The following is a 23,592-nucleotide window of genomic DNA, read 5'->3' as shown; positions in this document are numbered from 1 at the left end:
CCTAGCCGAAAGAAGCTGCTCTAACTCACGGACACGTCTCTCTAGTAGAGACAACCTACTTGAACATGTGGAACAGTCGCCACAGACTATCGTTTTAATGAGGCTGCTTTGAATGCAAATGCAACAGAGCTAACTGCTAGGCTAAGCTCGAAGCTAATGAAATGACTAGGAATGAAAGGCTGCCCACTAACACAAGACTAGTTTGAGAAAGAACGCTAGAGAATCGAGCAATAAGTGAACTAAGCATAGAAAATAGCCAAATCAGTAGAGGTCAGAGCACAATAAAGACAAGAGTCCGACAATAAACAGCAGTTATCGATCTTACGACAGCAGAAGCCAGAAACAACTGTCCTGTCAAAGTTCCAGAGAGTTCATTTAAAGCAGGGGTCCCCAATAGGCGGCCCGCGGGCCACGTCCGGCCCGTGACGGGTTGATTTATGGTCCGCGAGAATTTTTGGAGAAATGCCAGAAGGAAGAATTTTTTTGTATTTCCCTACCAAAAAAAATAAAATTTTAATTTCTTAGTAAAAGTAAGACTAGTAATATATAGAAAAATACGTGAAAAATCTCTGTTTAAATCATAATGCCCGCAACGTATCGACACCAAAACAAACTAACGAACAACGTGCTGCTGGAGGTTGAGTGGCCCGTGGTTTTAAAAGTGGCCCCTAAAAGTGGCCCGCTGTGAAAAGGAATTGGGGACCCCTGATTTAAAGTAGCACATTTGAAGTTTAAACGGTAAGTGGATTGCATTTATATAGCACTTTTCTAGCTGCATCAGCCACTTAAAGTGCTTTACAATCAATGAATGCCTCACATTCACACACACACACCAGCTCATCAGGAGCAATTAGGGGTTAGGTGCCCTGCTCAAGGACTCCTCGACATTTTTGCAAGGAGGAGCCGAGGATCGAACCGGCAACCCTCCAATTATCAGAGGAACTGCTCTACCTCCAAGCAACTGTAGCCCCATTGATCATTTATGCATTCCTGATGGTATTCTGAGTCAGTACTTTTATTTAAATATCTTGGTCCGGTGCTAAAATGGAAGTTAAGGGGAGGTACTTTAGATATAGAGGATGACGGGGATGAAGATAGCTTTCGTAAGGAAATGGATCCTCCCCCTCATTATCGTGATCAGTTACAATAACGCTCATCATGGACGGTGAATCCTTTGCTCGTGGTGAAATAGACTGAGGGCGGCACGGCGGCGCAGTAGTTAGCGCAGTTGCCTCAGAGCAAGAAGGTCCAAGGTTCGAACCCCGGGGTAGTCCAATTTTGGGGGTTGTTCCGGGTCGTCCTCTGCATGGAGTTTGCATGTTCTCCCCGTGTCTGTGTGGGTTTCCTCCCACAGTCCGAAGACATGTAGGTCAGGTGAATCGGCCATTTTCAATTGTCCCTAGGTGTGAATGTGTGGGCCCTGTGGTGGACTGGCGGCCTGTGGAGGGTGTCTCCCCGCCTGCCGCCCAATGACTGCTGGGATAGGCTCCAGCATTCCCGTGACCTCGACTGAGATAAGTGACTCGGATAATGGATGGATGGTTTGGTGCTTTCCCAGTTCATTGCTGGCTAGACAGAAACGCATTGAAAGACAAAGGCACATAAACAAAGAATAGCTCAGGTGACCTCTGACTTCCACATTTTCCATCAACTTTTTTTTTTTCCCCAGCAAATTGACTGGAAGCTGGCGGCTTGTTTAGTTTTCCGTCTCTCTGCCAGGAAATGCAATGTCTTTCTCTCACTCTCTGTCTTTCTCTCTTTACCAAGGAACATTCTCCCTTTCTTCTCTCCTCCGGTACCAGATAAAGCTTGATCATCCCTTCACTCAATACTCCCTATACCTTCTGTTTAGCTAACTCTTCGTCTCTCTCTCTCTCTCCCATATCATAGTGCTCCTCCACCTCCTCTTTTCTCATTTCTCGGGCCTCATGTTCCCCGTCTCACTCTCTGTCTTTCTCTCTTTACCAAGGAACATTCTCCCTTTCTTCTCTCCTCCGGTACCAGATAAAGCTTGATCCTCCCTTCACTCAATACTCCCTATACCTTCTGTTTAGCTAACTCTTCGTCTCTCTCTCTCTCTCCCATATCATAGTGCTCCTCCACCTCCTCTTTTCTCATTTCTCGGGCCTCATGTTCCCCGTCTCACTCTCTGTCTTTCTCTCTTTACCAAGGAACATTCTCCCTTTCTTCTCTCCTCCGGTACCAGATAAAGCTTGATCCTCCCTTCACTCAATACTCCCTATACCTTCTGTTTAGCTAACTCTTCGTCTCTCTCTCTCTCTCCCATATCATAGTGCTCCTCCACCTCCTCTTTTCTCATTTCTCGGGCCTCATGTTCCCCGTCTCACTCTCTGTCTTTCTCTCTTTACCAAGGAACATTCTCCCTTTCCTCTCTCCTCCGGTACCAGATAAGCTTGATCCTCCCTTCACTCAATACTCCCTATACCTTCTGTTTAGCTAACTCTTCGTCTCTCTCTCTCTCTCTCTCTCTCTCTCTCTCTCTCTCTCTCTCTCTCTCTCTCTCTCTCTCTCTCTCTCTCTCTCTCTCTCTCTCTCTCTCTCTCTCTCTCTCTCTCTCTCTCTCTCTCTCTCTCTCTCTCTCTCTCTCTCTCTCTCTCTCTCCCTATCATAGTGCTCCTCCACCTCCTCTTTTCTCGGGCCTCGGGCTTCATGTTCCCTGTCTCACTCTCTTAATCCCGCTCTCTCTCTTTCCCATATTCTGTCTCTCAGTCATTTTTATACACACCTCTTTAGTCACACACACACACACACACACACACACACACACACACACACACACACACACACACACACACACACACACACACACACACACACACACACACACACAGAGTTTCTGGCTGGCATGACAGCCTATTAAGGAAGAGAAAGCAGCAGTCTGAAATGTCTCTGGGTTCTCATCCCAGTCTCGGCTCTTCAAGAGGAATACTTCACGGGAACCAACAGAGTCTAAAACGGGACTCTGGCATTCCAGAACTAGAGGAATCAGAGGAATGCTGGATTTCAGCGGCTTGGTTTTGGAGTTGACTTGAGCATTTCGACTCTTCTCCAGCAACACCCGACTTCACTTTCACACAGCCCCCCCCCCTTTTCTCCCCAATACCATCTGGACAATTACCCCACTCTTCCGAGCCGTTCCGGTCGCTGCTCCCCCCCCCCCTGCTGATCCGGGGAGGGCTGCAGTCTACCACAGGCCTCCTCCCATACATGTGGAGTCACCAGCCGCTTCTTTTCACCTGACAGTGAGAAGTTTCACCAGGGGGACGTAGCACGTGGGAGGATCACACTAATCCCCCCCCCGACCAACCAGAGGAGGCGCTAGTGCAGCGACCAGGACACATACCCACATCCGGCTTCCCACAGACACGGCCAGCTGTGTCTGTAGGGACGCCCGACCAAGCCGGAGGTAACACGTTCACCGGCCAGTAGAGTCCTGTAACTCACCCATCACCAGTCAGACAGCAGAGTCCTGCTCCAGCTTCAGTGGTGAAAACCCCAAACATCCTCAGGTCTCCTGCAGTCAAGTCCTGAAACATGAACATTTAGATTTAGAACAGAAGAAAGCAGCAGTTATCATTATCAGGAATCAGCAACAATGTATTGTCATTTCTTTCGTGTACTTGTGTACACAAAAGAAACAAAATTCAGTCTCACCCAGCCCACAGCAGTGCAACACAAAGGATATAAACACATGTCCAAAATTTCCAAAAATGACACCACCAAAAACATACAAAATCAGAGAGAACACAGTCCACTCAGTGCAACACAGTTAAAAAATCCCACTGTCCAGAGAACGAACACCGGTCAGGAATGCTGTCGGAACTTCCGGTCTGCATGGGCTAGCAGTTAGCTTAGCCTGCCCCGCTGCCGCGTCCTGTCAGACCACCCTTGGTGCTTCCTCCTCAGGCGCAGCTCCAGGCAGGGCCACGGTCCCTGGGCCCACCGGATGCAGCAGACCAAGCTCTCTAATCCAACGCATTATCTTTAATAGATGATGACTGTCATCACAATGATTCATCTCTAACAAAGTCTTTCTTCCACATCATCACCTCTCTACTTTTCTTTGTTTGTTTCTAGGTTGGAAAACGTTGGCACACCTCCCCGCTCACCACCTTAGACCTCCCCCCTCCCTTCACCATCCAGGAGGAAGAGGTGAGGGCTGTGGTAAGAAAAGTAATAAAAGGAAAGCAGCAGGGCCTGATCATCCCCAAGTCCTCCAAGATAACATGCCTCAATGACCTGTTGCCCTTACATCCGTGGTCATGAAATCATTCGAGCGCCTGGTTTTCGACTACCTCAAATCCTCCATATCATCCCAACTGGACCCCTACCAATTTGTCTACTACGCCAACAGCTCAGTAGAGGATGCCATCAGCCTAGTACTCCATAACACATTACAATATCTGGAAACCCCTTACACTACACATGCATTCAACTCAGCATGCAACACAATAATTCCGTCCAAACTATTCTCCAAATTACAGGATATGAACATCAACCTGGCCATAAACCACTAGATCATGGACTTCCTCAGCAAGAGACCACAAAGAGTCAAGGTGAACAGCTGTGCATCTCGTCCCCTGTCCCTCAGCACTGATACTTCCCAGGGCCGTGTCCTGTCTCTGCTGCTCTTCTCCCTTACACTAACCACCTCCCTGGACAGTTCAGTCAAAATATTGAAGTATGCGTATGATACCACCATTGTGGGTCTCATCTCGGATAACAACAAGACTTCACACCAGCAGGTAGTGGACAGGGCAGTAAGATGGTGCAATAACAACAACCTCCTGCTCAACGCTTCCTAAACAATGGAAATAGCCGTTGACTTCAGAACGAATAACAAGACTGTCAAAGAACCCATCCATATCGCTGACCAACCCATAACCATGACAGACTCCTTCAAATTCCTCAGCACTTATAGCAGCAACAACTTAAAATGGGACATCAACACCAACGCCATCATCAAAAAGGCACAACACTTCCGGTTCCGCTTACCAGCTGCGGTTTGTTTAAGACTCCGCCTACTTTGTAGACTTTAACCATTTCTAACAACTCCGTGAGACCTTTGAATTATTTTTAATTGAGTGTGCACACGCACACTCACTCACTTCTGTTCTTTCTTTGCTGTATGTTGATATTTACAAGATACCATCGAATCTAAACAGGAGAGGAGTACTATTACCTGGCTTGGCTTCTCCGCAGCAGAGGAGGAGTGCGAGCGGGAGTGCTGAGCGGCTACCTCTCTCTCCTCTAACCTCTCCAGGAGATCCTCAGCAGACGCAGACTTCCCAGGGCCCTGACCCAGTCCTGCCCTCTGCAGAGCCCCATTGAGCTGCTTGGAAGCTCCCTCGCTTCTCTGGGTCCTGGTGTCCTCCTGGTGGGGGAGCTGTTGTGCAGAATGCGGACCCAGTTTGTGGCGCTCCAGCTCAATGACGGGAGAAGGACCGGCCCTGGAGGACGGTGTCCTGGCTTCTGCATGGCAGTCTGGAGGAGCACTGGGAGTGGAAAACAAGTTGACATCAGTGGGATCATCTTCGTGGGTCTACTTAAAGTCGGTCAAGTGAAGTAGAGTCTGCATACTGTTTTAAGCTCCGGTCTATTACTTTTTTTATTGATACCACCCAGGTGATGTTTGACTGACATGCTCTTTATCTCACTTGCGTGGTATTAATCCAGTATTATTTTATTACCTTTACTAACTTGTCCTTCTCTTCAGAGTCAAGTCAAGTCAATTTTATTTGTAATAATTTGTAAACATTTGTAAAAATTCTCCCTCGACTGTTGGCGTCTTTCTTCATGAGCCCGGTCTCACCAGTCTGTGTACAAATACCACGATATTACACTTTCACATTGCGTGCAATGCATACGCCAAAATCCAATTTTGCGTGTAGATGATACGCCAATCCTTCCCGTTAACTTCTGTGGAGAGATGACGCGTCCAAATACCACGCATCACCTTGAACGGTCATGATGTCACCAGCGAGGCTCAGTTCGCCCGCAAGGCACAGTTCGCTCAGTTCACCTGATGCGCTGACACCCACAAGCAAGTAAGCAGGGGAAACAATCTTTTTTGTAATTAAATCATGGCATTAACGGTAATATTTTAGTTATTTTATTAACCCTAACCCTAACCCTGACCCTGACAATGACCCTGATCCTAACCCTGACCCTGACCCTAACTCTTACTCTAACCCTGACCCTAACTCTTACTCTAACCCTAACCCTGACCCTGACAATGACCCTGATCCTAACCCTGACCCTGACCCTAACTCTTACTCTAACCCTAACCCTGACCCTGGTCTGACCCTGACCCTAACTCTTACTCTAACCCTAACCCTGACCCTGACCCTGATCCTAACCCTGACCCTGACCCTAACTCTTACTCTAACCCTGACCCTAACTCTTACTCTAACCCTAACCCTGACCCTGACAATGACCCTGATCCTAACCCTGACCCTGACCCTAACTCTTACTCTAACCCTAACCCTGACCCTGGTCTGACCCTGACCCTAACTCTTACTCTAACCCTAACCCTGACCCTGACCCTGATCCTAACCCTGACCCTGACCCTAACTCTTACTCTAACCCTAACCCTAACCCTGACCCTGACCATGACCCTGACCCTGACCCTAACTCTTACTCTAACCCTAACCCTGACCCTGGTTGTGGATGCCCGCGCTTCTGATGAACTGGGCGAACTGAGCCTCGCTGGTGACGTCATGACCGTTCAAAGTGATACGTGGTATTTGGATGCATCAGCTCTCCACAGAAGTTAATGGAAAGGATTGGCGTATCATCTGGACACAAAATTGGATTCTGGCGTATGCATTGCATGCGAAGTGTAACATCGTGTTATTTGTACGCAGACTGGTCAGACCGGGTTGGTCTTCACAGACACCACATGTTTCTATGCCCAGGAGTTCTATGTGCAATGGATCATGGGTAATATAATATTTAAACGTACCTATTTGGCTCTGATTGCATTGGGATGTCTCCCTTTCGAAAACAATATGAAAAACATATGTACCGAACTCGCGTCGCGGGGGGACTTATACCAAAACAATGCATTTTAAACCGAACTCAGTCGGTTTTCTGTTCAAACACTGAATAAACACCGATATCACCGCTCAGCACTAAGTGGAAGCATGAACAGCTTTTTTTGAAGGAATTAAAGTCAGATGTCTGGTACCTTGGGAGCTGGTGGCCAGCAGGAGGTGGTCTAGGAGCAGTCACCCTGCCCGGATAGAAGACGCTGCTCTGGAAGCTTCGGAAGTCAGCACCAGGAGGCAGGGTGGAGCAGAAACGCCTTTCCCCGGGGGAGAAACTCCGATCTGGGTAGGGGTCCTGGAGTGAAAGCATGCTGGAGGTGGAGGAGAGACTGACACTATCTGGGTTGGCAGAGGAGCCTGGAGAGACGGCAGCAGGCAGTAGTAAGGGGAAGAGAGAAAGGGGGATGGGAGGAGCAGGATTGGAGGAACGGAAAGTGAAATTGAGAGGATGACAGAGAGAGTGAGAGAGAGGGAGGTAAGGAAAATGGGAGAAACAGAGATGGTTTGAGGTTGAGTTAACATTAGCTCCTGTAGAGGAAGGGAAGCATGGTGGGGGAGTAGTCTGCATGGTTTGCACAGTAAGGGTGTCCTGGGTTTGATCCTAGCACTTCAGTGTGGAGTTGGCATGTGAGGGTTTCCTCCCACGATCCGAAGACAGGAGCGTGAGATGACTATGAGACTCCAATGTTGCCTACATGTCAGTATGCACAATTCAGTCACTTGAGCTTGTAGTAACACTGGCTGGATGGACAAAACGTGTCTACAGATGTCCTTTTGTAAGATGTCCATCACAGGGTTGCCTGTCGTGCCATGCCCTCAGAGCGGCAATTGGTTAAACTTCTGAAATGCTTGTTGGGCAAAATAAAAATCAGCCGCAAACCAGCTGAAAGCCGGGGTTGACCCACTCTGATCAGGTCTCTACTCTCTCTTCCAACTATCCTTTATCAGTCTATCTGCCTGTCCCTTTTAAACAGTCATCAATGACAGTTTTCTTTCATTCACCATCCATTTATCTCTCCATGCGTCCTGGATCCATCTGTCTCACCCTCTGCATTAGTGAATAATGTTTTCCATGTATTTCTTCATTCTTTGATCATTTCATTTCTTCATGAACAATCTTTCTTTATCCACTCACGTAATGGTTTTGACCATCTATCAATCCACTCATCTATCCATGCAATGCTGATCCATCTGTCCATCTTCCTAATGACTCATCCATCTACCCTTCAAACAATCAGTAACAGTTTTCTTCCATTAACCAGCCAGTTTTTTTCCATCTGACTTGGATCCATCTACAATCTCTCTTTCTCTAGTAAATAGTGTTTTTCCCCCCATTGATTTATCCATTCGCTGATCATTTCATCTATCCATGATCCATTTCTCTCTTTATCCAGTGAAGTAATGATTTTGATCATTACCTATTCATACACAATGTTGATCCAGCCGTCCATTCCTCTATCAGTCTTTTGATAATTGTTTTAAGTCATAAATTCCATCCACCCATTCATCGACTGACTGATCCATCCATCCATCCACCCACCCACCCACCCACCCATCCATCCATCCATCCATCCATCCATCCATCCATCCATCCATCTACCTGTGTAGCTGTTGGTCTCAGGCTGTATATAAGCACTGTGGGGTCTTTGGGCTCTTCCTTGTCCTCCCTCTGCTTTTGTTTGGCCTCTCTTCCTCTCCACGTAGTTAGCTAGCGCGTCCTGCTGCAGTTGGCGCAGCTCTGGGCGCGATACGTTGTTCTGTGGGGGCCCACCTCCAATGTTGCGACTGGCAGCCAACTCGAACATCCTCCTACGGTCTGCCACGCTGGTCTCTGATGGACAGGTAGGGGTTGAGTCAGAGACAAGATAAGAAAGCGGTCCAAGCTACAAAGACAGAGCTTGGTCCTATAGACTTGATATATGGCAGCATTTTGACACTATTTGCTAACCTTTAAAATTTAAAACTAGTACTACCAACTTTTGCCACAAGAAAGAATCACTGGATAGCCTTTTTAATGTGCATTGTAAGTCCTCCAAAATCATGTTTCACAAAAGCTCAAAATTTGGAAAACCTCGTCTTGCAAGAGACAAGGGGCCACACATTCCAAAGGTCACATTTTAGACCTTGTACCCTCATCTGGTTTCTCTCTCGGGTGTCTTAATCTGGTGGATATGCTTGTAACTGACCATAGGGCCGTCATTTTCAAAGTTCCACTACAGCTCGCTATTCCTAGTCGCTATCCTAAAACACACTCTTGCATTCTCAACGCTGGTTCTGCAGTTAAATTCTGTGATGCTTTTAATTCATCATCCTCTATATCCCCTCTCAATCCAGATACACTGTTAATTTCATTCCATGATCAGTGTCTACCCATCGTTGTCCAAATTGCACTGTTTAAAACTAGGGGTGAAAAAAAAAATCAAATCACCTCCTGTGGCTGAACAATCACACTCGTGCCCTTGAAAATACCTCTTCGAACAGCTTTGTGGGAATGATGTCTAAGATGCAGGGGGATGAGTTCATATTGGAGACTATTCTCTAACACTCGAAATTTTAACTGGTTGAAAGTGGGTAAAAGGGGCAGAATTAATATGGGGAATGGAACGAATGCAAGGGCCAGGCTAAATTTGGGACATGATGTTCTCTACCTTGATGTTCTCTACCTGAAATGATTGAGAAATTTTTCAGACAGCTCAACATCAGGTTAAAAAAAAAGGGGAGGGACCATTAATAACAGAATCAATTACCCTAAAGATAACTTTAGGATTGTGGCTATTTCTAGATGTCATTTCAGAGAAGTACGCTGATCTTGCATCCTTAACTACCTTCTGGTAAATTAACACTTGGTTTTTAAGGTATTTTTAGGGTGTTATGTGATAATTCTGATTTGTTGACCTTCCATTGTCGTTCTGATTTTCTACATTCTTCTAAGGGGCATGACTGTGACTGTTCAGCCAGGGGAGGTGATTTGATTTTTTTCCTAGTTTTACACGGTGCAGTTTGGACAAGGATGGGTAGACACTGATCATTGGTTTCAGCCAATTACAATGTCAGTGTTAGAGAGTACAGTCTCCAATATGAACTCCTCCCCCTGCATCTTAGACATCATTCCCACTAAGCTGTTCAAAGGGGATTTTTCAAGTGTTAGCCCCATTATTCTGCAAATTCTTAATAATTCTCTGGCCTCTGGTTCTTTTCTAGACAGTTTTAAGCATGCCATTTTTCACCCATTGCTGAAGAAACCTAATTTAGATCCCCTGTGTTAAGTAACTACAGATTAATCTCCAAATTGTCTTTTATATCTAAGGTTCTGGAGAGAGTAATTTCATCTCAGTTGATTTCTTTTATGAGCACTAATAGTTTTTTTAACAGTTTCCAGTCTGTCTGGTTTTAGAGCACTTCATAGTACAAAGACAGCTCTAGTTAAGGTTACTAATGACCTACTAGTGACTGCAGACAGAGGCAACTGCTCAATTTTAGTTCTTTTAGACTTAAGTGCTGCCTTTGACACGGTTGATCACAACATCCTCTTACATCGCTTAGACTTGGGTTGGCATCAAGGTCTTAATAAGCTCTTAGCTTATTATGCTCTTACCTCTCCAACAGAACATTTTCTGTTGTTCTGGGTAACTCTACTTCCTCAATGGCTCAGCTGAGTTGTGGTGTCCCTCAAGACTCAGGTCTTGGCCCCGCTCTCTTTTCTATATACATGCTGCTCCTTGGCCAGGTCATTCAAAATTACGATGTGCTTTGCCATTTTTATGCTGATAACACTCAGTTATAGCTACATGACACTAAAACCCACAGATTCTAGTGCCCTAGCAAATCTCACAACTTGCCTCTCTGACATTAAATCCTGGATGTCTGAAAATTTTCTTAAATTTAATGATGCTAAGTCTGAAGTCATTCTGTTCTGTCCCCAAAATTACCATATATCAAAAATTACTTATTTCAAATACCAGCCTAAATGCCATTAAAAGAATAGACCCCCATGAAGAAACTGGATCATTACCTCCTCCACGCCTGAAGAGGGCAACTGTCTCGGCGTCTGACACCCCAACTTCGTGCATGTTCTCTGGCTCTGAGTAAGAGCGCTTCTTTTGTTCCATGGTCAGACGCTTTCGGCCGCATATCCGTGATGGAGGGGGCCCCACTGGGGGTACGCTGGGGAGGGCCGGGACGTCAGGTCCCCTGACCTCAGGGCTAACCATGTGTCTTTCCTTGGGAGTGTGAGGAGAGCTGACTGGCTGCAGATTGGAGGAGAGAGGTGCTGGCACTGGGACAGGGCCCTGCGGCTTGGGCATGGTTTTGGGGCCCTTCTTCTCCAGAGAATGAACTTTGGCAGGGACAGGTGGAGGCTGGTGACTATGGGAGGAGGTAGGATGGTGGTAGTTGGAAGAGGAGGCAGCAAGGGGAGGAGCTGAAGGAGGAGGAGGGCTTACGGATGAGGCACTGAGGTCTCGCCGTCGGAAGGAGGTGGAACGGAGAACCTTGGACTGGGCATCTTTTAAAGAATCCCTGTATGCTCTGGCAAGATATGGAAAAACAACCTCAGAAAAAGAGGATATGCAAATAACTTGTTGTTTTCTTAAATTTTAAAATGACCATACAGAAATGTAATATCTATAAATTAAAGAGAAGAATCAGACAAAGGTATTGAAGAAAAGGCTCAGAGTAAGTTGTGTGAAAAAATGCCTCTAACTTATTAGTGTTTTAAGAGAAACATATAGTTGTATTTGCAGGATGACCTGTGTTTTGATGAAAGAATCTATTTGAATTCATTACCTTAATCTCTAAATTCTAATCGATCTCAATTTTACCTGTTGAAGGAGGTGTCTTGGATGAAGCCCATTATCTCATGAAGGTCCTGTTTCCAGGGGAACTCTTGGCTGGTGTCATTCATCGAGGTCTCTCCTCTCCTGGGGAGCTCTCGGCTGCTGCTGTCGTCCTCCTTCATCTCACTCAGCTGGAAGGTACTGCGACTCCTTTGCAGGGCAGAGCTCGGGTCTGCTGGGGTCCTTAGATACAGCCAATCAGATCAAATCATCAAACTATGAAACCCTGCCCAACCACTACCGCCATCACTTGCTTGTACAAACCCCAATTCCAATGAAGTTGGGACGTTGTGTAAAACGTAAATAAAAACAGAACACAATGATTTGCAAAGCCTTTTCCACCTATATTCAATTGAATACACTACAAAGACAAGATATTTAATGTTCAAACTGATAAACTTTATTGGTTTTTTTTGCAGATATTCACTCATTTTGAATTTGATGCCTGCAACACGTTCCAAAGAAGCTGGGGCAGGGGCATGTTCACCACTCTGTTACATCACCTTTCCTTTTAACAACACTCAATAAGCGTTTGGGAACTGAGGACACTAATTGTTGAAGCTTTGTAGGTGGAATTCTTTCCCATTCTTGCTTGATGTACGACTTCAGTTGCTCAACAGTCCGGGGTCTCCGTTGACGTATTTTGCGCTTCATAATGTGCCACACATTTTCAGTGGGAGACAGGTCTGGACTGCAGGCAGACCAGTCCAGTACCCGCACTCTTTTACTACGAAGCCCCGCTGGTGTAACACCTGCAGAATGTGGCTTGGCATTGTCTTGCTGAAATAAGCAGGGACGTCCCTGAAAAAGACGTGGCTTGGATGGCAGCATACGTTGCTCCAAAACCTGTATGTACCTTCAGCATTAATGGTGCCTTCACAGATGTGCAAGTTACCCATGATGCCATGGGCACTAACACACCCCCATACCATCACAGATGCTGGGTTTTGAACTTTGCGCTGATAAAAATCTCGATGGTCCTTTTCCCCTTTAGCCCGGAGGACACGACATCCATGATTTCCAAAAACAATTTGAGATGTGGACTCGTCAGACCACAGCACACTTGTCCACTTTGCGTCAGTCCATCTCAGATGAGCTCGGGCCAGAGAAGCCGGCGGGTGGTGTTTCTGGGTGTTGTTGATATATGGCTTTCACTCTGCATGGTGGAGTTTTAACCTGCACTTGTAGATGTAGCGACGAACTGTGTTAACTGACGATGGTTTCCCCAAGTGCTCCTGAGCCCACGTGGTAATATCCTTTACACAATGATGTCGGTTTTTAATGTAGTGCTGCCTGAGGGGTCGAAGGTCACGGGCATTCAATGTTGGTTTTCGGCCTTGCCGCTTACGTGCAGAGATTCCTCCGGATTCTCTGAATCTTGTGATGATATTATGGACCGGAGATGATGAAATCCCTAAATTCCTTGCAGTTGTACGTTGAGAAACGTTGTTCTTAAACTGTTGGACTATTTGCTCACGCCGTTGTTCACAAATTGGTGAACCTCGCCCCATCCTTGCTTGTGAACGACTGAGCCTTTCGGGGATGCTCCTTTTATACCCAATCATGACACTCCCCTGTTCCCAGTTAACCTGTTAACCTGTGGAATGTTCCAGACAGGTGTTTTTTGAGCATTCCTCAACTTTCCCAGTCTTTTGTTGCCCCTGTCCCAGCTTCTTTGGAACGTGTTGCAGGCATCAAATTCAAAATGAGTGAATATTTGCAAAAAACTATAACGTTTATCAGTTTGAATATTAAATATCTTGTCTTTGTAGTGTATTCAATTGAATATAGGTCGAAAAGGATTTGCAAATCATTGTAATCTGTTTTTATTCAAGTTTTACACAACATCCCAACTTAATTGGAATTGGGGTTTGTACTTGTCACTCAAAGCTCAGCTTATGAATATTAATGAGGAAAAGACCATCCATCCATCCATCCATTATCCAAACCACTTATCCTTACTCAGGGTCGTGGGGATGCTGGAGCCTATCCCAGCACGCAGTCACAGGGAGAACATGCAAACTCCACACAGAGGACGACCTGGGACGACCCCCAAGGTTGGACTACCCCGGGGCTCGAACCCAGGATAGTTATCTACGTATAAAAGAATGTTGGTGAAAGTTTTATCATGCCATGTTGTAACTTTGTGGCCATGAAAAGTTCAATGTGATTACTGATTCTGGTCTAAATTTAAAGAGCTGGATAGGAATTTTATCTAAATTAGTTTAAACCAATTGTCAGTTTCCCTGTTGCACGATATATTGCCTTTCTCTGCATTATAAACATTACCAACATGGTTAGTTTGTACAAAAAAAACAAAAACACATCAAGTGATCATCTACCTGTGTTGTGTATGGTCATTGCTACCGCCCCTGTAGCTCATAGTCCTGTGGGCTTTATTTCCATTTGTGCTCCTCTCCAGCATATTTCTGAGGTCGTCTGTGCAGCTCTTGCTTCTCTCATTAGGCAGATTCTGGGAGCACAAACAGATGATCCGATTCAGGATGGTTTACAAGATTTCAACTACTGCGTAAAATACATCCAGTGACGTCATCGTCTCGCCTCTGAAGCCAGCAGAGATTCAGTGAGGTTAACACCATGATCTCAGATTTTCTTTGACGTCAACATATTGTTTATATTTGCACCAATATAAACATGAGAGGGACACTACTGTGTCGTTCCTGTTGTTTTCTACCCAAAGGGACAACTGGGACAGCATACGAGGAATCAGAATCAGAAACACTTTGTCGTTTCATTTCATGCACTTCTGCACATGAAATGAAACGAAACATGGTTTCCCCCCAGCCCACAGCAGTGCAACACACAGACACAAACACATCCAAAAATTACAAGTACACGTATATCTAAACTAACACATATATCTAAACTTAAAAATCATTTTGTCTGCCCTTTCCTCCCTTTTCTATTTGATGCATAAATCTTACCAGACAGTCCTTTAAAAAAAACAAAAATAAATAAAAAAATAAAAAAAGTGAAAAAACCGAAACTTAAATATAATTAAAAAACAAAATGCAAAATGGCAGCCACCGAGCATTCTCAAGTAGAATGTATCGCAGGACTGTGTACTCACCTTGTGCTGGCCGGCCTTGCTTGTAGTGTGACTCCTCGGCTTCCCTCCCTGCTCCCGTTGCTCAAACCGATTAACCTTCTCCAGAACGGAGAGGCTCCGGGTGCTGACCTGGTAACCATTGTTGACCTGGCCACCTTCGCTGTAGCTACTGCTGGTGGTGACAGTGCTGTCTGGGCTGGCACATCGCTGGACCTCTGCCAAAGCATTCTCGAGACGCGTCAGGGGGTGTTCTTTCTCTTGCTCCCTGTCTTTGTTGTCCCACTGCAGTGCTGCGGAGTCAGTGTGGGGATGGAGAGAAGACGGTGGTCTCAGCTCACCAATCTGGGGGCTGGACTGAGGCTGAAGGTGGGGTGAAGGCGTGTGGGGGGGCTGGCGAGGAGTTGGTGCTCCTGGTACTTGGCCCTGGGCTACCCTGGCAGACGCCACGGGCTCTGGATGGACACTGGGTTGGTCTACACTTCTGGAGAAGCAGAAGATAGAGGGAGGGGAACAGAAGCAGGAAAACAATGAGTAAGTAGGAGGAGGAAGGAGATGAGGAGGAAGATAATCATTATCATCTTCCCCACCAAAACCTTACCGACTTATCGTTCTGCTTAAAAAACTCAACAGGTAAATACAGATTATATAAGGCCAGCTACTAAACCAGCAAGCCAACCAACCAACACACCGTATATTTGTTTGGGTCGTGGTATAAGCAGAATAACTAGCTTTATAGTTAGGAAGACCCAACCAAGACCAAGTCCAGACCTAGTCTTTAGGAGAGGTGACTCTGAGTCAAGTCAGAAACTGAAGCTTATCAAGTCTGGGTCAAGTCCAAGACTTGAAGGTGGTGAGTCCAACTCAAGACCAATGAAATCACTTCATTGGCTCCTGGTAAAACCAAGAATCACTTTCAAAATCCGGCTAATAGTCCACAAAGCTCTTATAGTTTGGCTCCTCAGTACATTTCTGATTTGCACTGATTATAACCCGATCAGGCCTCTTAGATCACCAGGCAGAGGCATTCTAGCTGTACCCAGTACCCAGTTAGATCCAAGTCTGGTGAGGGTGCCCTCAGGTACTGTTGTCCAGCTCTCTTCTGACCTGAGGTCCACCACAACTGTGTACACATTCAAAAGCAAACTCAAAACTTTCCTTTTCCCCCAGGTTTATTGTTAATTACTGTGTGTGTGTGTGTGTGTGTGTGTGTGTGTGTGTGTGTGTGTGTGTGTGTGTGTGTGTGTGTGTGTGTGTGTGTGTGTGTGTGTGTGTGTGTGTGTGTGTGTGTGTGTGCGTGAAACCGAGTCAAGTCCAAGTCATTATGTTGTGAAGTCCGAGACAAGACTCAGTTCATACTCGACTAATACAACCCTTCTAACTAACCAACATTCGCACCCTCCTTCCATACCTGCTCCCTTCTCCTCTGGGCTGGACAGGGGTGAAGGGATCTCTCCTCTGGACAGGAGTGGGTAGGTATCCCTGGGTTGATTTGGTTTGAAGATCCTGTGAATCCTGGTTGTGGCCCTGGACCATTTGGTTGTGAGACCACTGTGAGGTTTGACTGGAGGGCCCTTGTAGGTTCTGACTGAGAGGCCCTTGTTGGTTTGTGGGCCTTGGGATTACAGCCTGGCCCTCAGCTCCAGCTCCTGGTGGTTGGAGGTGAGCCCTGTAGAGCCTATAGCTGTCGTCTTCCTGTTGGGGCCTAGTAATGGCAGAGGAATAGATTAGCCTTAAGGCTCTAGGTTGTTGTCATATGGATAGACAGACAGACAGACAGAAAGACAGAAAGGCAGACAGAAAAGCAGACAGACAGATTAAATTGAGCCTGTTTCCGGCTTCCGCCTTAATGAGAGTCGGCTTTGTGAGATTGATAACTGCTGTTTATTCTCGTACTATCTCTTCTCTATGTTCTGCCCTAAGCTCTTCATTTGTTCTACTGATTTAGCTATTTTCTGTGCTTAGCTCACTTATTGCTAGATTCTCTAGTTTTCTTTCTCAAACGACTCTCATGTTTAGTAGGCAGTCTCTCATTCCTAGTTTGTTACTAGCTTCGAGTCTAGCTTAGCTTAGCAGTTAGCTCTAGTGCATTTGCAGTCAAAGCAGCCTTGTGAAAATGATGGTGTGTGGTGACTCGTCCGTAGGTACAAATAGGTTGTCTCTACTAGAGACATGTCACGATGTTGTGTTGCTGTAAAGCCCCCTGAAGCAAATTTGTAATTTGTGATATTGGACTATACAAATAAAATTGACTTGACTTGACAGACACAGACAGAAAGACAGACAGACAGACAGACAGACAGACAGACAGACAGACAGATAGATAGATAGATAGATAGATAGATAGATAGATAGATAGATAGATAGATAGATAGATAGATAGATAGATAGATAGATATGGAGCGAGATACATGGATGAATAGACTAAACGGACAGAAAAAACGGTTATACAAATAATTAAACCATTTACCCTTCTGCCTCCTGGGTTTGATTCCTGAACTGGGTAGAGGCCATAGAGGTGGACAGTTGGGGGTAGGGAGTAGAAAAATGATTACTCTGAAACTCATTCTCTGCAGCCATCACTCCTCCATCTCGCCACCCTTCCATCAAGACCCCATCCCTCCCTCCACCACTCTGCTGCTGACGGCTGCTCTCTTTGGCCAACGCTGGGTAGACACTGCCAGAGCCGGGGTTGGAGCATGGCATCTGGGCATAATGAGGCTCGGGTGGGGAAACCGGGTACATGCCTGTGGGGAGCATGATGCGGCCAGATTGGTGAGCACTGACAGAAGCCTCGCAGCAGGCTCCAGGAGAAGGACCAGACTGGACTATTCCTCCCCCTTGTCGAGGCTTGGTAGTGGGGCTGCTCTCAGGGCTCTTCTCCATCACGGTGTGGAGTTGGCCCTCTACACCAAAAGAGCCTTTGGCTGGAAGGACGAAGATAAAACTGGATGAATGAAACCTTTATTGCCCCCAAGGGAAATTTGCTTTGCACAAAGAGCATAAAAATATCACAAAACATCAACAACCATACATGACAGCCTATAATAATGATAATAATACTAATAGTAATAATAATCAGCATCTGTGCGAAACCTCAATGTGAGTGAAACCATTAAAGTCGGGATTAAACTGGATATGCCAGTTTGAAAAGGTGCATTTTGAGGTGGAATATGAAGGTGGAAAAAGAGTCTGAAGGCTCTAGACCCCATGGTGGTCAAGCGGGCCGATGGTGTAGTGAGTTGGAGAGCAGAAGAGGATCTGAGAGTGCGGGAGGGCGTGTGGATATGAAGGAGTTCGGCAAGATACGAAGGAGCTAGGTTATTAAAGGCCTTAAAGGTGAGAAGCAGGATCTTGAACTCGATACGGTATTTAACAGGGAGCCAATGGAGTTGCTGAAGGACAGGAGTGATATGATCTGTGGAAGGAGTACTGATCATGATACAGGCAGCTGAGTTCAGGAACAACTGAAGTTTATGAAGACACTTGAGGGGAAGACCAAAGAGGATAGAATTGCAGTAGTCAATAATGTCTTTCCCAAGACGGTTAGCTAAGAGACGTTTACTTAATTGACTGCATTCCAAATCCCAAGCATTTTGTAGATTGTATTATAAAATATGTCCATCCATTATCCAAGCCGCTTATCCCAATCGGGGTCGTGGGATGCTGGAGCCTATCCCAGCAATCATTGGGCAACAGGCGGGGAGACACCCTGGACAGGGCGCCAGTCCATCACAGGGCCGACACAATAGGGACAATACAGTACAGCCGATTCACCTGACCTACAGGTCTTTGGACTGTGGGAGGAAACCGGAGCACCCCCACGCAGACACGGGGAGAACATGCAAACTCCACACAGAGGACGACCTGGGACGACCTCCCAAGGTTGGACTACCCCGGGGCTCGAACCCAGGACCTTCTAGCTGTGAGGCGACCGCGCTAACCACTGCGCCACCGTGCCACAGTGGTTAGCGCGGTGAATAGAAATAGAAATCGACATAAATAGACACAAAACAGTAGCTGAGATACACTCAAGGTGGAATTGAAATAAATGTGAATGTGACAGTATTGTTGGCACAGTACTCTAGACTGTATAAAGAATACACAAAGACTAACAATACATATAAAATAAAAAGTAGACACAAAACAGTAGCTGAGATAAACTCAAGGTGGAATCGAAATGGACGTGAGTATGACATAACTTTGTTATGACAGTAATCTAGACTTCAGACCAAATCCCTGTGTTTCAAGCCTGCAGCAAATAAACCGATATCTTCTTTGAGAAACACAGAAACAATGGAAAAGAAAGAAATGTTTGTACCTGAAGCCACCGAACCGCTGGAGTGCTGCCACGAGCCCTTATGCAGTGACCTGGGTTACATAAATCTAATTAGTTTAGAGAAGTTTAGATTTGATTCGACAACAGTACATGAAATTACAGAAGTGAACAAGCTGCATCAAAGTTCACCTTTCAGTTTACGACTGTGAGTCTCATAAAGTCTGCTCAGAGTAAATTACAGTGCGCCTCTGTTGCCCCTTCGTGTTGTTACAATGAATCTGGCTGATGAAAAGTGGTGGTAATGTCTCATGTGACCTATAAAATACAATAATGTCCTTTCCTGTATTTTCTTTTTTGGGATCCCCCCTCCCCTTTTTCTCCCCAATTGTACCTGGCTAATCACCCCACTCTCTGAGCCGTCCCGGTCGCTGCCCATCCGGGAGGGCTGCAGACTACCACAGGACATTTAATTTTCTACTCTCATCTTTTCATGCAACCTTTAATTTTAAATTCAACCCTGCCTTTTCTTATCTTATCACATCTCCAACACCACTTTAAAGGCCTAATCTTTTGCTCTTTTTTTTTGGGCCATATAAAATTGAGGTACACCTACATAATTAAGGAATTTGAGTTATATATTGAAAATAAGCATGTTGTGTCTCACTCAACTGATCATAGTTGAAAATAAGGACCTGTTTTACTTCAACGTTTGCAAAGATTACTGAAGTAAACAAACCCGTTACAGCATCACAAAACATTAGAAACTCAGATTTAGTTGTTTAGTGTATTAACAGACCTGGCAGTAAATTTGGGGGGGGGGGATAGCAGGTTCCCATCCTGAGTTTTGCAGTTTGATAGTGGAGCAACCATTTTGTTTACATTTGAATTAAGGCTAGTTCCTTTAAACATCTGTTCTTATTTGATCAGTTCTACTTACCGCAGAGAGCGAGCATGCTCCAGGCTGGACCAGGAGTTTGGCCTCTCGTGTCTCTCGTGGTTCCTGATGGCGGCATAGCTGTCGCTGCGTTGTGGAGGAGCAGGCGCCCCCTTAAGGCTCTCGTAGGAAGTGCGGATGGCCGCCAGACCCCATATCGGACCCACGCTGTGTCGGTTTGATGCTGAGACCCCACCACCACTGCTGCCACCGCTACTACTGCCACTGCTGCTGCTGCGACCATGGTAACAGATCCCAGCTGATGACCCTGGATGTATAGAATAAACACAAACCGATGACTATCAACTACAGCACAAGTTTCACGAGTCTCGCTTTGACATTTCCTAGTTGTACACAAGTGTAAGGGTCTGAAACGTAATGCAGAGATCTTTGGTGGAAGGGACTTAGTGGAGTGATACGAGGCAGCAGAGCGAGCGGTGGAAGGACGTCCATTAGAATGTTCAACGTTACCTACTGCAGCTTTAACTTCTAAGAAGATTGAACTTTTACAGGGATCAGTTCAGGAAAAAAGAGGTGAGAACATTAAAATCTGTATTTTAATCTTTTTCCAACATGGCAGCACGTCTGCCATACCTACAGAGGAATCTATGAACTTCTCCTCCTCCATCTTAGACATCATCCCCACTAAGCTGCTCAAGGAGGTATCTTCCACTGTTAGCCCTATTAGTCAGCAAATTCTTAATAATTCTTTGGTCTCTGGTTCTTTTCCAGACAGTTTTAAGCAGGCCATTGTTCACTACTACTACTACTACTCTTTTTTTTTAATTAATCCACCATGGGGCAATTCTTTTTCTGCATTTAACCCATTCTAGCTGTGTAGCTAGGAGCAGTGGGCAGCCACTAGAACAGAGCCAGGGGACCAACTCCAGTTCATCTTGCCATGCCTTGGTCAGGGGCACAGACCCTCGCCCATTATTAAAGAAACCTAATTTTGATCCCCTGTCTTTAAGTAACTCCGAACCAATCTCCAAACTGTCTTTTTTATCTGAAGTTCTGGAGAAAGTATTTTCATCTCCATTGATATCTTTTATAAATACTAGTAGTGTTTTTAACAGTTTCCAGTCTGGTTTTAGAGCACTTCATAGTACCGAGACAGCTCTAGTTAAGGTTACTAATGATAAACTGCTGACTGCAGACAGAGGTGACTGCTCGATTTTAGTTCTTTTAGATTTAAGTGCTGCCTCTGACACAGTTGATCACAGTGTCCTCTTACATCACTTGGCGACTTGGGTTGGCATCAATGGCTTGGCTCTTAGTTTATTACGCTCATACCTCTCCAACAGAACTGTTTCTGTTGTTCTGGGTAACTCTTAATACCTCGATGGCTCAGTTGAGTTGTGGTGTCCCTCAAGGCTCAGTTCTTAGCCTTCTGTTTTTCAATAACCTTTTGGCCAGGTTATTGAAAATCATGATGTCTTTGACCATTTTTATACTGACAACACTCAGTTATACATGCCACTAAAACCCACAGATCCTAGCAGCCTAGCAAATCTCACAACTTGCCTCTCTGATATTAAATCCTGGATGTCCCAAAATTTTCTTAAATTTAATGATGATAAGTCTGAAGTCCTTCTGTTCTGTCCCCCAAATTCCATCAGCCCTTTTGGTACTAGTCTTGGTGGCCTGTCAAAGAGTCTTTGCTGACTTTTAAGGCCTTAAATGGTTTTTCTCCTAAATTCATCTCTGATTTATTGACCTGGTATACACCCTCTCGACCATTAAGATTCACAGATGGAGCCCTGCTGGTTATTCCCAGGCCATGGTTTGTCAAAAAGGGTGATCGGGCTTTTGCTGTTAGAGCCCTCACACTATGGAACTCTCTTCCTACTAACCTCAGACAAACTGTCTCCAGTTATTTTAAATCTCTTCTTAGAGCTTTTCTCTTTGTGAAAGCTTTTGGAAATGTTTGACATTTGTTTTTATTTATCTATACTGTTTTCATTTTTATTCATACTTATTTGGTCTTATTAATTTCTTGTTGTTACTTCCTCTTTGTTCATGTCCTTTGGTCTTACTCTCCTTTCTGCCTTGTCTGGTTTTATTTAGTTTGTAAAGCACTTTGTAACATTGTTAAGAAAAGTGTTCTATAAATAAAGTTGTTATTACTATTATGATTATTATTGATGTTTAACTTTGAATATACTACAAAATACAGAAAAAGAGAACAGGAAAAATAAACATCTTGAGTGAATAGACATTTTGATTGGAGCTAATGGACTGTGTTCCTACTGACAACTTTGAAAGTCTCTGTGTCTAATTCTACCTGAATACTGACCTTTATCGTTCGGGGGCGTGATTAACAACAAATCAAAGCAAGAAAAAACAAAACAATTTCAAAAGAAAGGCGGCCGGCCGGGTCTATTCAATTGCGTACCAACGCGGGGACCGGCGGTTCGAATCCTCCTGTTACCTCCGGCTTAGTCGGGCGTCCCTACAGACACAGGGTATAGACAGGGTATGTGTTCTGTTTGCTGCACTAGTGCCTCCTCTGGTCGGTCAGGGCGCCTGTTCAGGGGGTGGGGGGGGGGAGATGGGGGAATAGTGTGATCCTCCCACGTGCTACGTCCCCCTGGCGAAACTCCTCACTGTCAGGTGAAAAGAAGTGGCTGGTGACTCCACATGTATTGGAGGAGGCATGTGGAAGTCTGCAGCCCTCCCAGATCGGCAGAGGCGGTAGAGCTGAGATGGGGATGGCTCGGAAGAGTGGGGTAATTGGCCGGATACAATTGGGGAGAGATAGCGGGGGTAGGGGGGGGAGTTGGAAGGCGGCAAATACAAAACATGTTTTCCAACTCTGACCATTTTCAAACACCTTCAGCAGCTTTCAGCGTGCTGCCATTAACACATTGTTGAGAATTGTGAGGGGGGTTTTAAGCAACAAAACTCAACAATACCACTTAGCGAGTCCAGTTCCTGTGCTTCCGGTTATAGAAATGTGGAGAGTGTTATGTGTATCCGTGTATGAGTGTATGTGAATTATTTACTTAGTTTCAGTCAGTACCATCCGGGAACCTCCGTCGATTACTGGCCATAACTACTTCGGGAAAGCCAAAATATTACACACAACTCCTTTGATACGAACTCTCATTGAGCGTTCACCTTCTTAGAAGGTTAGCATTACCATGGCCGGCCCTCGACCCTCCAGCTCCACGGAGCTCGTCCCTGCGTAGCACCGCGGCCGAGGCAGAACTGAGCTCGTGTTCTTGGGAAAGGCCTTGCTGAGGGTCGTAGACGGTCCGCACATATCGGATATCCGCCTGTTGCATCTCTCCTCCACCTCTCTGAGGGACCGTCTCTAGCGAATAGGAGCGCTCGGCACTGAAGGAGGGGGTGGATGCAAGGTATTCTGGGATACTGGAGCTGGTGGAGAAGGAGGAGTAGGCAGA

The 23,592-nt window shown here is 45.7% G+C and overlaps 1 protein-coding gene across 1 annotated transcript in view; it reads right to left on the bottom strand.

The window, feature by feature from the left end:
- Nucleotides 1–23,592, bottom strand: part of shroom3 (shroom family member 3) — a 61,188-nt gene that overhangs the window by 21,534 nt on the left and 16,062 nt on the right. The window contains exons 3-15 of the mRNA XM_056291179.1: nucleotides 23,328–23,590; nucleotides 20,189–20,453; nucleotides 19,294–19,343; nucleotides 17,443–17,899; nucleotides 16,384–16,677; nucleotides 14,997–15,456; nucleotides 14,248–14,378; nucleotides 11,891–12,088; nucleotides 11,083–11,597; nucleotides 8,671–8,901; nucleotides 7,211–7,427; nucleotides 5,204–5,516; nucleotides 3,466–3,548 (exon numbers count right to left, since the gene is read on the bottom strand). Of these exons, the coding sequence (XP_056147154.1) occupies nucleotides 3,466–3,548; nucleotides 5,204–5,516; nucleotides 7,211–7,427; nucleotides 8,671–8,901; nucleotides 11,083–11,597; nucleotides 11,891–12,088; nucleotides 14,248–14,378; nucleotides 14,997–15,456; nucleotides 16,384–16,677; nucleotides 17,443–17,899; nucleotides 19,294–19,343; nucleotides 20,189–20,453; nucleotides 23,328–23,590 (3,477 nt within the window). The remainder of the gene's footprint in view (nucleotides 1–3,465; nucleotides 3,549–5,203; nucleotides 5,517–7,210; nucleotides 7,428–8,670; nucleotides 8,902–11,082; nucleotides 11,598–11,890; nucleotides 12,089–14,247; nucleotides 14,379–14,996; nucleotides 15,457–16,383; nucleotides 16,678–17,442; nucleotides 17,900–19,293; nucleotides 19,344–20,188; nucleotides 20,454–23,327; nucleotides 23,591–23,592) is intronic.

The sequence above is a fragment of the Lampris incognitus genome, chromosome 12 (assembly GCF_029633865.1).
Source record: "Lampris incognitus isolate fLamInc1 chromosome 12, fLamInc1.hap2, whole genome shotgun sequence".
Classification (NCBI taxonomy): domain Eukaryota; kingdom Metazoa; phylum Chordata; class Actinopteri; order Lampriformes; family Lampridae; genus Lampris; species Lampris incognitus.
This window is presented reverse-complemented; position numbering and strand designations above follow the sequence as displayed.